Source organism: Mytilus trossulus, chromosome 11, assembly GCF_036588685.1.
Source record: "Mytilus trossulus isolate FHL-02 chromosome 11, PNRI_Mtr1.1.1.hap1, whole genome shotgun sequence".
In the NCBI taxonomy this organism is placed as follows: Eukaryota; Metazoa; Mollusca; class Bivalvia; order Mytilida; family Mytilidae; genus Mytilus; species Mytilus trossulus.
Window position 1 is genome coordinate 11,217,946 of NC_086383.1, and position 14,815 is coordinate 11,232,760.

The 14,815-nt window shown below is 33.7% G+C and overlaps 2 protein-coding genes across 2 annotated transcripts in view; one reads left to right on the top strand and one right to left on the bottom strand.

Moving 5' to 3' along the window:
• Positions 1-1,683: 1,683 nt before the first annotated feature.
• On the bottom strand, positions 1,684-6,500 carry LOC134691702 (uncharacterized). Its single transcript, XM_063552261.1, has 4 exons — positions 6,406-6,500; positions 5,929-5,993; positions 5,122-5,298; positions 1,684-1,972 (listed from the first exon to the last, which is right to left on the bottom strand). The coding sequence occupies exons 2-4, from the start codon at positions 5,972-5,974 to the stop codon at positions 1,689-1,691; spliced, it is 507 nt and encodes a 168-aa protein (XP_063408331.1). The 5' UTR covers positions 5,975-5,993; positions 6,406-6,500; the 3' UTR covers positions 1,684-1,688.
• Positions 6,501-10,385: 3,885 nt separating this feature from the next.
• Positions 10,386-14,815, top strand: part of LOC134690728 (DENN domain-containing protein 3-like) — an 81,451-nt gene continuing 77,021 nt past the window's right edge. Inside the window, exon 1 of the mRNA XM_063550763.1 lies at positions 10,386-10,497. The gene's annotated coding sequence lies outside the window, so the exon portion shown is untranslated. The remainder of the gene's footprint in view (positions 10,498-14,815) is intronic.

Genomic DNA, 14,815 nt, shown 5'->3' on the forward strand with positions numbered 1-14,815 from the left:
AGACCTAGCATATGTAAAGTTTCTGTTCACATTTGGTGGATGGGCTTTCATGGGAAAACATGACCTATCAGAATTATTTACTGCAAGGATTGTACCCATCAGAATTTTAAATACAATATCAGATAATGCATGAAACGAAACTGTTTACATTCCAAAGCACCTCTAAGATATAACATCGGCATTTTTGTAACCCCTAAGATGCAATTATTCTTAATTGTTTACTGGTGCAAGACCCTCAGAAGTCTTTTGCGTATAAGTGAACGTGTCAGATGAAAAACACAAAATTTCACCCCTAAGATGTATAAATTTTACACCCCTCAAAAAGGACCATCCATCCCCCTTTAGCAGATATTAACTGGAATGGCCCATTACAGTCCAACGCTAGGTAGGGTTGGTGGAACCTTCAAACTCCGTATGTGACTGTCTCTAGTCAGACGTCCCTGTAATTCAGTGGTTGTCTCTTGTTGCTGCATATCATATTTGTTTGTCTTTCATTATTTTGTAGATAAACCAGGCCGTTAGTTTTCTAGTTTCAATTGTAATTCATTTGTCATTTCTGGGATTTTTTTATTGTTGACTTTGTGGTATGGGATTTTCTCATTGTTGAAGACCGTACTGCTACCTATTGTTGTTACATTTAAGTGATATTTGGTCTCAATGGAGATTTGTCGCGTTGGTAATCATACTACCACTTCTTTTTTTTATATATTAACCTATTCTTGACATATGTTTCCACTCTGAACCATAGTACTCGACTTGTCGATGTTTATTTCATATGTTTGTCATGATAAATATTTAACTTGATAGAAGTAAATGCATTTTGGTTGTAACTGTACACTTAATATAATTCTTGAACGCCTAATTAAAAGCAGCCTCTTTTACAAAAAGTTCTGAATCCGTCTCTGAAAAAGTTGGGTCTTATATATGAGGAACAGAGATCTGTAATGATTGCTACTGGAAAGTTGGTTATTTTTGGCAGATACAATGTATTTAGTCTTTTAACCGTACACATATAGACCCCTCCACAGAGAACGGAATCGTGTTCAATATCGTAGAAGCTACGCAGCGGCTACATTGCTGCTATCAATATCTATGTATAAACTATAGCTAAGTTAGCTACACGTTTAATAGACAAAAATCTACGTAGCACTACGTAGCAGCTACGATATTGAACGCGGCCATGTTAAACCTCTCTAACAATGTATTGCCTGATATTTTCTCAAAAGGAGACATCAGCCTGTGTTGAGTTCAATATCGTAGCACCTACATTGTACGTCGTGCTTCGTAGATTTTGAATATTGAACGTGTAGCTATAGACTAGTTGCTACATAGATATTGATAGCAGCTACGTAGCCGCTACATAGCTTCTACGATATTGAACTCAGCCCTGATTGCTTTTCTTTTATGCCGGGCTGATGCCGCTTTCAAGCATATTTCTAATATCGGGTATGGAGCAAATGTGGCCTATAGATATAGGAAGATGTGGTGTGAGTGCCAATGAGACAACTCTCCATCCAAATAACAATTTAAAAATTAAACCATTATAGCTTGTTTCTATTCTAGTCAACATTTATTGTTGACTGTCAAATTAAATATATTTTTTATCTTTATTTGTATAACTTAATTGTAGAATAGAATTACATTTAATTGATATTAAATTATATCAAAATTGAATTTATCGTCACTGGTCAGCATAGTGTTAATTCGCAAATTGATCCCAGCTTGCTTCTGTCTCGTGGTGACATATAACCCCAGTTATAGGTTTCATACCCATGCGTACTGACGTCATAAAATATAGCAGCGTAGTTGGTTATTCGTTGTACATTTGGCGTGTCGAGGCTCTGCATTTCTATGGATTCAGTTTGAACATGATATGTAGGAAAGTTTGTGTACCACATCGGAGATCCGTCTACCATTCTCCATTCTCCGTCAACATATGTTGCTCCTATGTACCACCCATCTCCAGTTTTCTCTAAAATAAAAAGTCCAAATAGTGTTAAAAAAAAAAAGAAGATATGGATTAATTGACAATGAGACCACTCTTAAGGTGGTATGGGAGTCTAAAATAAAAATGATGGAATTTGTTCATACTTTGCCAAAATGTAGTATCTATTGATACATGTTAAAAAATATTATAAAAATGATAGGTCACCGTGCATTTTTTCAAGCTACGGGTCGTGACAAAATGACACATTTTGTATGGATTATACAGGAAAAAACACCATTTTGTGAATAGAAACTTAACGAAATGATAGAATTGTAAAATAAATTAGGAAAATATAGCTTTCAAACAATGCTTTGATAATATCAAAAGAAAAGATAGGGTCACCGTGCGTTTTTTTCCGGCTAAAATACAAAGTAGGAAAATTCCATGAACAATCCAACAGAAAATGCACTGTTTTAGAGTTACCTCCCCTTAAAATGACAATTTCAAAATATTTAAAAACAACCAAAAATAATCTACACTTGTACATATATTTATATTTATAAGTTATATTCTTATAAATTGGATCTTTTAAAAGTAAAAACACATGAAATATCTGCATTCTTGCATCAAATTTTGCTAATTTGATAGAAAATATGGACCTTAGATTCTCTGTTTTTTACAATCCAAGATGGCGAAAGACACCCATACCACCTTAACCAGAGACCAAATGACATAGAAGTTATCAACTATAGGTCACCGTACGGCCTTCAACGATGAGAAAAACCTATATCGCAAAGCACAGGCACTGGTCTCAGAAAATAAAATCATATATTTTTTCTGAGACAAGTGCCTGCGTCGCAAAGTCAGCTATAAAAGACCACGAAGTGTCAAATGTAAAACAATTCAAACTAGAAAACAAACGGTCTGATTTATGTGACAAACATATAATGAAAGAATTACAGATAATATATACAACAACAAATGAATACCACTGAATTAAAGGTTCCTAACCTGGAATAGGCACATACGCAATGTATTTGTATATTTTATAAATGTTAAGTTTGTCTGAAATTTGATTTCACAAATTCCTTAATTTTTGTAAGCTCTTAGAAGTTAATTTATTCATCTTGTTTTAATCTGTTTAACGTAAAGAATTTATGCTAGGAATCCGGCATATTGGTTCTTTAAAAAAATGTATATTATATAAAAAAGAAGATGTGGTATGATTGCCAATGAGACAGCTATCACCAAAAGACCAAAATGACACAAACATTAACAACTACAGGTCACCGTACGGCCTTCAACAACGAGCAAAGCCCATACCGCATAGTCAGCTATAAAGACAATATAAAACAATTCAAACAAGAAAACTAACGGCCTTATGTATGTAAAAAAATGAACGAAAACAAATATGTAACACATAAACAAACGACAACCACTGAATTACAGGCTCCTGACTTGGGACATGCAGGCACATACATAAATAATGTGGCGGGGTTAAACATGTTAACGGGATCCCAACCCTCCCCCTAACCTGGGACAGTGGTATAACAGTACAACATAAGAACGAACTATAAAAATCAGTTGACAAAGGCTTAACTCATCAGATGGACAAAAATACAAGTGGACGTGGCCGGGTACTTATACATCCCGACACAAAAAGACACAATGAACAGATCTGATAGTACTCGTAGTTATCTGACAGCTAGTTCAAAGCCACTAACAACTAATAAAAAAATCATGCATCTAACACTAAACAACCAATCCGTACACATCCAACATCCAATGGATTTTGTGTAAAGACGTCGTTAACAGCCAGAGAAAACATGACCTTGTGCAATGCCAAGTTACAGGTATCGACAGATTGTAGATCCATGAATATGTATATGTATCTAACATACTAGTAATATTTAGTTAGCTTTTAATCTACTGATAACAAAATCAATATTTATACCAATAAAAACAATATTCAATGATCTTATTACAGTGTTGAATAGGTAACCTTTTAGAATAAATTTATTTAAAGGAGCGACAACTTTACATGGATCATTTCTAAATTTCCGGGCACGGTTAACAACATTTCCGTAAAAATGAGGATGTGCTATCCTGTTTGAAATAAGTTTTCTACAGGTACAACCAAACTTCAAAACCAAATCTTTATATCTATGGACAAATTTAGTAAAGGTTTTGAGTAATTTATGGTAACGATATCCCTGGTTTAATAATTTACCAGTAATACATAGGTTGCGTTCGTCAAAATAAAAAATAGTTCCTTTCAAAAATTTCCTTATCATTTTGATGATTAATTCGTTTTAATAATTAGATAAACAAATGTGTATGTTTTACAACTAAGCTACATCCGTCAGTAGTGCAAACACCAGTTTTGTTAAAAAAAACAAATGATTTTGGCTGGTATATAATTAATGTTATGTTGATTTTTGTTTACATTGATTTGTTATTGAGACACATAAAACAAAATTTAATGACAAGGTGTCATTGAAAGTCTAATGATACATATCGACGGTATAATAACATAAACGGTACCAATTTTCCTGCACCAGATGCGCATTTCGACAATACATGTCTCATCAGTGATGCTCGTTGCCAAAATATTTGAAATCCGAAGCTTATATGAAATATGAAGAGCTGCAATTCAGAAGGTCCAAAAAGTAAAGCCAAATTCTTGAAAAGAATCAGAGCTTTGCATGAGGGAGATGCATTCCTCAATTTATAATAATTTCTAACATTTTGTTACAGCAAATTTGCATGATATTATATCATGCAAATTTGCTGTAACATTATTGAATAACACAAAAAAATCCGTATTTTCATGCCAGTACTAAATGACGAAGTAAGATAGCATTATACATTTTATTTTGTTTTTAAAAAAAAGGGTCAAATCTGATTAAAAATACACATCGTGTGTCCAAGCTTTGATTATAAGTATCTGAGAACGCTCCATTCAACTTTCTGTTTTAAATAACCATTCGGGATTCTCTGGTTTTGTTGAATTGATACCCACCTTCAAAAATTTGAAAGCTGAAATTTCATTGGCTGATGTAATAATAACCAGAATAAAAAATAAAACGGAGTGTTGTATTATCATTGTAAGCAAAGCTCGAACACATGGTCTGGTTTTTTTTTAACTAGATCGAAAATGATCTTCAATTAGAGAAAAATAATTGCCTCCTTACTGTTTTTCACATCCTCCAGAAATTTTTGGATACGATGATCCTCTCTTGGGTTGTCTATCATGATCAAGTCACCGCCATTTGATTGACAGTATTCTCGGGCTTTTTCCCATGTGTCACGTGAGGAGGAATACTCAACTACATCGTAAAAATGACAAGGTTTCTTGGCACATACCTTCCCTGAAAGATGACATATTCTATTATTCATACATATTTTATATGATGCAATAGTCAGAGCATTTTACTCATTCATAACTTAATACCGAAATAAGTTAGTTAATTAAAACAAAACACAATTTGTTATACCGATATATGAATGTTCATAAACCTATAATAGACAAATCATAAAATTACAAGAACACTCAAACGGCATCAACGGCGGTATTCATTGCAGTACTATCTGAATAATTTATAAACCAATCGGTTAAAAGGAAGAAATTATAAAAATAACTGGCACCACCTAGCGTAATAGGTAGAAGCAAATTTATTTTCTGCTACTCTGTTAATTAAAATAGTGCGAAACGGTTGTTTGCTATATTTTATTTTTTTAGAAAAGAAAGAAATTTAGAGGAAACTGTCATTAAACAAGGGTGTTCTTCGTTCTAAATACGTAATTCCTGAAATTTAGAGCACCTTTAGAAAATGTTTTTTTTATTAAAATATATGATGCGTTTTATACACACCAACTTGTGTTGAAAATTCAGGCGTTGACAGTTTTTTCAACAGCTTTTTTTATAGTGAGTACTCAGAACCAAAAAAGTCTACTGTACCATTTTAAATGATTACTTTATTTTAACCAATAGAACTTACCATATAGCAATCCGACAAATAGAAAAACACAAAGATGATGATTCATTGTCTTTTGTCTGTTAAATCTAAATATACGTATAAAAATGGTAATATATTAATAGCCAGTTATTTGGTCGACACAGCTGGTATCACAAGTAAAACAGAAGCTATTGACCCTTCATAAAAGCTTGTGAGTTTTAATTCCAGATTTTAGTGGGGATAGTGACGTTCAACTTTTAATTAACTGTTCAGATTTGTTTTCTTCTTCTTTTTTTGTTGTTGCCCGTTTCGGTTTTTTTTTCTTTTTCTTTCTCGATTTGCACAGAGGGCTCAAAGTATGCGCTTGAATTTAAGTGTGTATATAACCTAAATAATATTTAAAATATCATTGACATGATGAAACCGTTTGAAGGTGTTCGATATATTTAAACAAAACTAAAGTTATTACTAATAAATATGATATAAATACGTGTAATAAAAATTATAACAATTACCTACATGCAATATTCACCATATACCTGGTTATTTGCTTGTGGAATGATCTGTTACAGTACTAACTGTCTATAATTATATATACTGGTATGCGATTGTCATTAAACTTTCAACAAATAAAATGTAATTTGGTGTCACTTGCAGCTGCTTTACATCTTGTGAATTAACAATGCAATGGAAAAATCCCTTCAGCGTTTTTGTTCCTAATAGTATTCAATAGAGTATGTAATACGCTAGTATGGTACTTGGTTTAGAGTGGTGTATTGGGTATAGCAAGATTTAGTATCTATAAAAGAAGAAATTTCATATTGTTGAATCTTCAAGTTAAACTCAATTTAGTATACAATTGAGAATGAAAATGGGGAATGTGCCAAAGAGACAACAACCCGACCATAGAACAGACAACAGCAGAAGGTCACCAACAGGTCTTCAATGCAACGAGAAATTCCCGCACCTGAAGGAGTCCTTCAGCTGGCCCCTAAATAAATATATACTAGTTCAGTGATAATGAACGCCATACTAAACTCCAAATTGTACACAAAAAAACTAAAAGTATATAGACTATTTTAAACATTGTTAGAAAAATGTATCTCTTACTATTTTTATCTTTTAAATCAGAGAAAAGAACATTTCTTATTAGAAATAATATTTTATATCGGACAATCCCGTTATCAAAGTGTTATATTAAAATTTTGTCTTTGGCAATTCATAATTTTACTATAACAAAAGTAACAGATAACCATGCAAAAATATTACATTAATTACAAACATATCTGAACTTACATTGATTTTCTATTTGTTTTAACTGACTATGTGTTTGTGACACCAGGTACTGTATATGGTGAATTTTTCATTGTTTATATTTTGAATAAAATTTTATCAAGAGGAAAAAAAAAGAGCATCGGACTACAAACTCAAAGATTCCTGGTTCGATCCCCATTCCATGAAGACAATTTCAGGGACAGAATTTTCGGCTCTCCCTTGGCACCATTTGCGTCTATGGTATAATTGATGAAAGTCCATCGGAAGGGGACGATAAATGGCTTACCTTGTTAAGACAGGGCAATATATCTTGCACGTAAAAGACACCCTTGTAGAATTCGGAAACGGAGCAGGCTGTTATGCCGCTATAAGACAGCACTAGTCACATCAGCAAAGTGGAAGGGATTGATATAAGTTGGAATAACGTGTTTCCCAATTTACTGTAAAATATGTTTAATAAAAAAACTTGATTTACGTATACGGTGAATCAGTGCATAAAGTAACTTATGAGGTGACATATTTTTCATACATGTGGTCAAAACCTTTAGGATATCCATATGATTAAATTGATGATCATTGCAGCATATGTATTCAATTTATCAAATACTTAAAGCGCCTGGGTCATCATGCTAAATGACCCTGTCAATTCAATTAAAATTTTCATAAATTTATGAAAAGTATTGAAATTACTGTCCACGGTTACGATAGGGTCACGTATATCCCACATATTTTTTTTTATATATTTTGGACGATTAAGAGCCCGACCTATTGTATAAACACATGTCTATTGTTAAACACTCTGTTACCTTTTAAGTGTCTTTTCTTTTTTTTTCAATTGATTTTACTATGACGTATATTCCGCTTCAGAATCTATATTTACTGCCGTCTTGTTGACGAGGACATGCACGAGGACATGCACACCAAATCTCATTTGGTTGCTTTCTTGTTGACGTATACACCACATTTCATGTGATTGCTTTCTCGTTGACATATACACCAAATCTCATTTGATTGCTGTCTTGTTGACGTTTACACCAAATTTCATTTGCATGTTTTCTCTTTGACGTATACACCAAATTTCATTTGATTGCTTTCTCGGTGATGTATATACCAACTCACATTTGCTTGCTATCTCTTTGGCGTATACACCAAATCTCATTTGATTTTTTTTCGGTGACGTACACACCAACTCTCATTTAATTGATGTCTTGTTGACGTTTACACCACATCTCATTTGATTGATTCCGCTATGACGTATACACCAAATCTCATTTGATTGCTTTCTCGGTGATGTATATACCAACTCTCATTTGATGGCTGTCTCCCTGAGGTTTATATCAATTCTCTTTTGATTGCTGTCTTGTTGACGTATACACCAAATCTCAGGTGTTTGCTTTCTCGGTAAAGTATACACCCACTCTTATTTGATTGCTGTCTCGTTGACGTATACACCAATTCTCATTTGACTGCTTTCTTGTTGACGTATACACCAAATCCATTTGGTTGCTTTCTCGTTGACATCTACACCCAATCTCATTTGATTGCTGTTTCGTTGGCCTTTACACCAAATTTCATTTGATTGCTTTCTCGTTGACGTATACACCAAATCTCATGTGATTTCTGTCTCTGACGTAAACACCAAATCTCATTTGATTGTTTTCTATTTGACGTATACACCAAAAACTCATATAATTGCTTTCTCGTTACGTATACACCAAATTTCATTAAATTTCTGTCTCTTTGACATATACACCAAATCTCATTTGCTTGCTATCTCTTTGGCGTATACACCAAATCTCATTTGATTGTTTTCTCGGTGACGTTCACACAAACTCTCCTTTGATTGATGTCTTGTTGACGTTTACACCACATCTCATTTGATTGATTCGTCTATGACGTATACATCAAATCTCATTTTACTGCTTTCTCGTTGACGCATACACCAACTCTCTTTTGATTGCTTTGTCGTTGACATCTACATCAAATTTCATTTGATTGCTGTCTCGTTCACGTACAGACCACATCTCATTCATTGCTTCTCGTTGACGTATACCCCTCATCTGCTTTGATTGCTTTCTGTTTGACTTATACACCACAACTTCTTTTATTGCTGTCTCGTTGACGTATACCATTCCCCATGTGAAATTATAATTGTTTTGAAGATAATTTAAACGACAAAATTTCTTCCTATGTGACGTTAACATTTTCTGACGCCTAACACGCGAAACAATGAATGTGTTTTTTTTTAATTTGATAGATGCTTTTTGTGCTTTTTTGTAAATGTTTTGTCTTGAAATTGTAACAAAGTGATGACTGCTGTAACCATATTTTGACTTTTTTTAACGATTATGTCTATTTTGGTCACGCATCGTTGTAAAAATAACGGAATTTGATGCGACTGTCATACAAGTGAGAGGTTAAAACAAGGTTCAATCCACCATTTTTTCCATTTGAAAAGGCCTGTACCAAATCCGGAATATGACAGTTCTTGTCTGTTCGTTTGATGTGTTTTGTCGTTAGATTTTGCCATTTGATTAGGTGTTTAGTATAGTCTAATAGTTTATGTCAAACCAGAAGCTATGCATATTATATACCCATACCACTGAGAGGGTGATACTTAATGAATTTTTACGTTTACAAAAACTATTGTTCAAAATTGGTTATTTTCAAACAAAAACTATTTTATTTTAAATTAATGTGCTCATTTTCACACTAAAATTTAATATGCATATCTATAGATGTATAGATATATTAGGTGCACAACAACTGCGGGTGTAAAAATTAATTGGGTTCCTTTTTATAATTTTTGCCGCTTTTTGCGTTTTCAAAAATCGGGAACGAGCAGACGGGCGGACGGAAACTATTATCAACGCGGGCCTTTACAAGTCTTTTGGTATTTTTGGGGTTTTTCAAATCATATGTTTTGTGTTGATCTGATGAGGGAAGCCTTTTTCATCCGATTTTATATTTATAAAACTTTGCATAATCATCTTTTAATAGTCATCAGACTTTCAGCTGCGTCTAAACTCGGAACATATATATACATGTAAAGATGTTTTATTATGATTCATTTGTTTGAAATGAAAGGGTTACCGTAACGTGTAAAAATATAATTGAATGGTTTTCTGGAAGAACAATAGAAATTTTATGTGAATTTGATTATTCCCGCCAAATTTTTATTGGAAAGGGGAGGTAATTAATTTTTATAAAGTGAAAGTTGACATCCGATCATGTGCTTTTGTATTGTATGATAACAAACAGTTGTTGGAGTCGTCAACCTGGAAGTCCACGTGAAAAGTCAGAAATTACATAAACCATGGTAGCCATATCATAAAGGTAAAAGCTCGAGGGTTAAAGACTCTGTAACAATGTAAAATAAGTCCTATTTACAAACATCTTGACAGACGGATTTTAATTGTAGATCTACTTTCATTTCTGTTTTAAATATTTTTATCACGTTCTTTCATATGGGAATTTCTGTTACATCACTTGCACTTTTGTGTTTTGATACTAACTAAAGAAAGTCCTTGGGGAAATTTCCAACAACTTGAAATGAAATTTATTTTTTTCTTCCCGAGATATCATTAAATTGTTTTTTAATTAACACGGACGGAAATTGCAGTACATACGTGAGGGGGAATAGGAGTGGTCGTGATCCCGAAATCCTATGATTAAAAACACTAAATCCTGAAATCCTGGACTTAAAAACACTTAATCCTGATGTCCCGAAATTTGAATAAAGAATTCCCAGATCCCATGGATCCCCAAAGGGTCAATCCCGAGCTTAAAAACACCTGATCCCGGAGTCGCGATAAAGGTCCTATCCGCCCTCATACACGAGGGTTGTAAAGGGGAATGCTTGCACGGGGAAAACGTGAAATAAGACATAATTTCATGATGAAAGTGAAATAATTTCTATCTAATTTCTATCACGAACAAAATCAAATGAAAATAAATACTTTGATGTGAACTTTTTGTAACTGAGTCACCGTGTCTTCTTGTAAAATTATATTAACTAGATCTCTATTTGTACCAGTTTTACTTGATATTCCAAATTTAGTATACACATTTATTGTATTATTGGTTTATGGCTTTTAAAAAAGTATTTCTTAACGATCCCTGCCAAAGTTTGAAAGTATTGAATTTTATTTGAAAAATACCGATCACTCAAAATAAGCATTTGAAAATTACAATGCACGTAAAATTGAATACTCCTAATCCCTATATATTCCATTCCAGATAAGTTCCAAAATTTCCTTCCAGTTGAAGCTATCTGTGACCCTGTTTAAACAATTCACCATGCATGATATTTTTAAATGAGGCCTGTTTAAGCTACCGTAAATACTTCAAACAAAATATTTTCGGCTGCCTGATCCAAACAGGAAGTTGTATAAATGACTGTTCTCCCCGGATTGGAATAAATAGCGATAAGGTGTGTAAGCAGAACATGTTGAACGAGGCACCTGCCTTGCACGACTGAACGTCAAATAAAAAAGTAAAAACACATTGAACATCTAATAAAAAAACGGCGATCATGTTGCACTAAAATAACCCTTTATCATCCTCATTCATGTAGTATGAAGATACTTTGAACTGCCTTTGTGTCATAAAAATACTTTTAAGACTAAATGCAAATAACCGAAATATTTATATTTTAAGCAATTTTTATCTCACCTTAGAGTCATGTTAGTCCTTATTTATAATACTAGTTGAAATAAAATTGAGAATTCAAATTGGAAATGTGTCAAAGAGACAACAGTCAACAATTATAACAACCCAGAGGCGGATTTAGGGGGGGGGGCAGGGGGATGGGGCCCCCTCTTTTTAGGAAAAAATTTGGTTGCTTATATCGGAAATCACTGAAGCGTGACTGGAGCGGGCCCCCTCTTAGGTCAGTCAGTGGGCCTCCACTTATGAAAATTCCTGGATCCGCCACTGCAACCCCACCAAAAAAACAGAAAGAAAACACTCCAATTAAGGCACCGCATTGGGCCTTTAACAAAGCAAAACAATTCCTGAAGTGCAGGCTTCAGGTATGCATGAATACTTAGTTCTAACTAAAAATGTAAATGTACATGTATATATATACTTCACCTGTCCTAAGTCAGGAATCTGATGTACAGTAGTTGTCGTTTGTGTATGTAATATATACATGTTTCTCGCTTCTTGTTTTGTTTATATAGATTAGACTGTTGGTTTTCCCGTTTGAATGGTTTTACACTAGTAATTTTGGGGCCCTTTATAGCTTGTTGTTCGGTGTGAGCCAAGGCTCTGTGTTGAAGGCCGTACTTTAACCTATAATTGTTTACTTTTTAAATTGTTATTTGGATGGAGAGTTGTCTCATTGGCACTCACACTACATCTTCCTATATATCTATTTATATTTCATTATCATGATCATGATGATAATCAGTGGATTAAAAAGAAGCATTGTGATTTCTTTTTTTATTTTATTTATTAGAATTATTTTGACTGTGGTCAATATTGTTGCAGTTGTTGAAATTTACATGTCTTCAGTGGCAAATCAAGATTTTTTTTAAAAAGGGGGGGACAACTGACTGACCTTAAAAGGGGGATCCAGCCATGTTTCAGTGATAGCCTTTATTATCTTATTCTTCCCACAAAAAGGGTGACCTCTGGTGGACACACACTCTTGATCAGTCTATGCTCATTTAATTTTGATAATGCCAATGGCTTGCATTTTTGTTTCATTGACAAATATACTCCCCCATCTTTTAAATATTATCAGCTGGATTATACCTGTAATAATGAGATAAGTTAAAAAATGTATTTTAAGATATAAGTAACTTAAGTAAATAAAACACCGTGTAACAACATGTAAAAGTATTTAGTAAGATCCTAGAGCTACTTCCTCAATGTAAACAATTAATAATCTGATAATAAACAAAACAAAAACAAACAAAAATTATTTGTACATCACACACACACAAGGTAGACTTCATGTAAGAAAAAGGTAAGTTAATAACTGGGAACAAATGTGGATAATGATATCATTAACTGATATAGATGTACAAATTTTAAGACAATTTTAGTATTTTAAAAAGTTATAAATGATCTCTCATTCAATTTTATAGTTTAATATGTATTTCTTTAGCATGTTTAGAAGAAGAATGTACATCGTGTACATAAAGCTGGGGTCACACATTCACGATTTTTACTGCCGTCCTTGACAGGACCATTCCCGATTAAAATTAATTAAAAGTCTGATCAAGATCCTATGAATCGTGGATGAAAATTCAAACTTTAATTAAAATTTGTAAAAAAAATAATTTAATCACGACAACAATCAGATATTGTTCAGGAAGCTTCGATATTCAACCGTTTCCAAGCGAATTTATCCCGATAATCCGGTTCTAAATCCGGTTCTAATCCGATCTGTATCTTTTGCCAGGTAAAATTCGACCAAGTCTGTCACCATGGTCACGAATGCTTCCTGATTCTACCGAATGTAATCCGACAGAGATCAGATAGTGACAAGACAGTGAACCGACACTGACGGAAGTTATCCGTTCGAAAACTGTCGGCATACTCGGGATGATCAGGTACTGTCGGAAAGTAATCCTATCACGGTCCGCTCTACATGCTCTATCGCATTGCAAACGGCTTTGTCTGGTCTCAGTCGTATTGTATTCTGTAATTGTCAGTACTCTGACGTGGGTATCATTGACGAATTTAGAATTAATAACGGGACTGTTTCAGAACGGTTTTGTCAAAAACGGTTTGCAATCGACAAGATCTCGATGCAATCTGGACTCAATCGGCAGAAAAACAGCAATGAAAAATTTCTCCAGATCATTTCCGTTCTTCAGGACACCGTCCCGAATACACAGAACATTGTTAGGAATTCGATCCGATACAGCAGAATCTGTCACGACATAGGCACAATTGTAATCCGAATAGATAAAATCGGCCGAGTTTCCCTGAATGTTACGGGACGCACCTAACTGTCGGGGTGCTTTGCCGAACTATTCGGACCATTCCCGACCAGTAGAAATCTGTTACGAACTAAGACGACTGCGTTCAGACAATCATAGGACATTCCAGATAATTGAGGAAACTAATCCGACTTTTTCACTTTTCGTGTCGTATCGCTGTCTGATCTCAAATGGGAGCAATAATCGGCAATATGTGAACCCCGCATTACTGTAAAGAAAGAAGAACTATTAATAGATATTATCAATCTAGGATTAATTGAAAAAGAATAAATTTATTAATCATTCTTAAATGACATATATTTGTGAAATTAAAAAAGTTTACTCTGACAAATTCTGATTGACTTTAATAGCCTCCTTTGTATTTATGGTTGACATCTCGTCACAGTTACATTGAACCTTAACCCTTTCCTTTTCAGGCATTTTAGACCTTTACTTATATTGAAAAGACAATATCAAAGCTTAAATGAATACTGCATAGGCATCAACATGATCAATGATCATACACATGTATGCCATGTTGGGGTCAAATGAAAGATAATTTATAAAATATTTCAAAAAATTTAGTTGGAAGATGATTTTTCATTTTTTGGTAAAGTGGTATGTTTCCAAAAGTCACATGACTACAGATATTAAGTCTTGTGTAAAAAATGGAAAACTGAAAACAGATTTTTTCCTGTGTGAGGTAGGTGTAAGACAGG

What these genes read in the sequence shown, in the direction of transcription:
- LOC134691702 (XM_063552261.1), bottom strand. Translation starts at nt 5,974, where the DNA reads ATGAATCATCATCTTTGTGTTTTTCTATTTGTCGGATTGCTATATG. An exon ending in ATTTGTCGGATTGCTATATG is followed by an intron (nt 5,299 to 5,928) that starts GTAAGTTCTATT and finishes GTCATCTTTCAG; the next exon opens with GGAAGGTATGTGCCAAGAAA. An exon ending in TCTGGAGGATGTGAAAAACA is followed by an intron (nt 1,973 to 5,121) that starts GTAAGGAGGCAA and finishes TTTTTATTTTAG; the next exon opens with AGAAAACTGGAGATGGGTGG.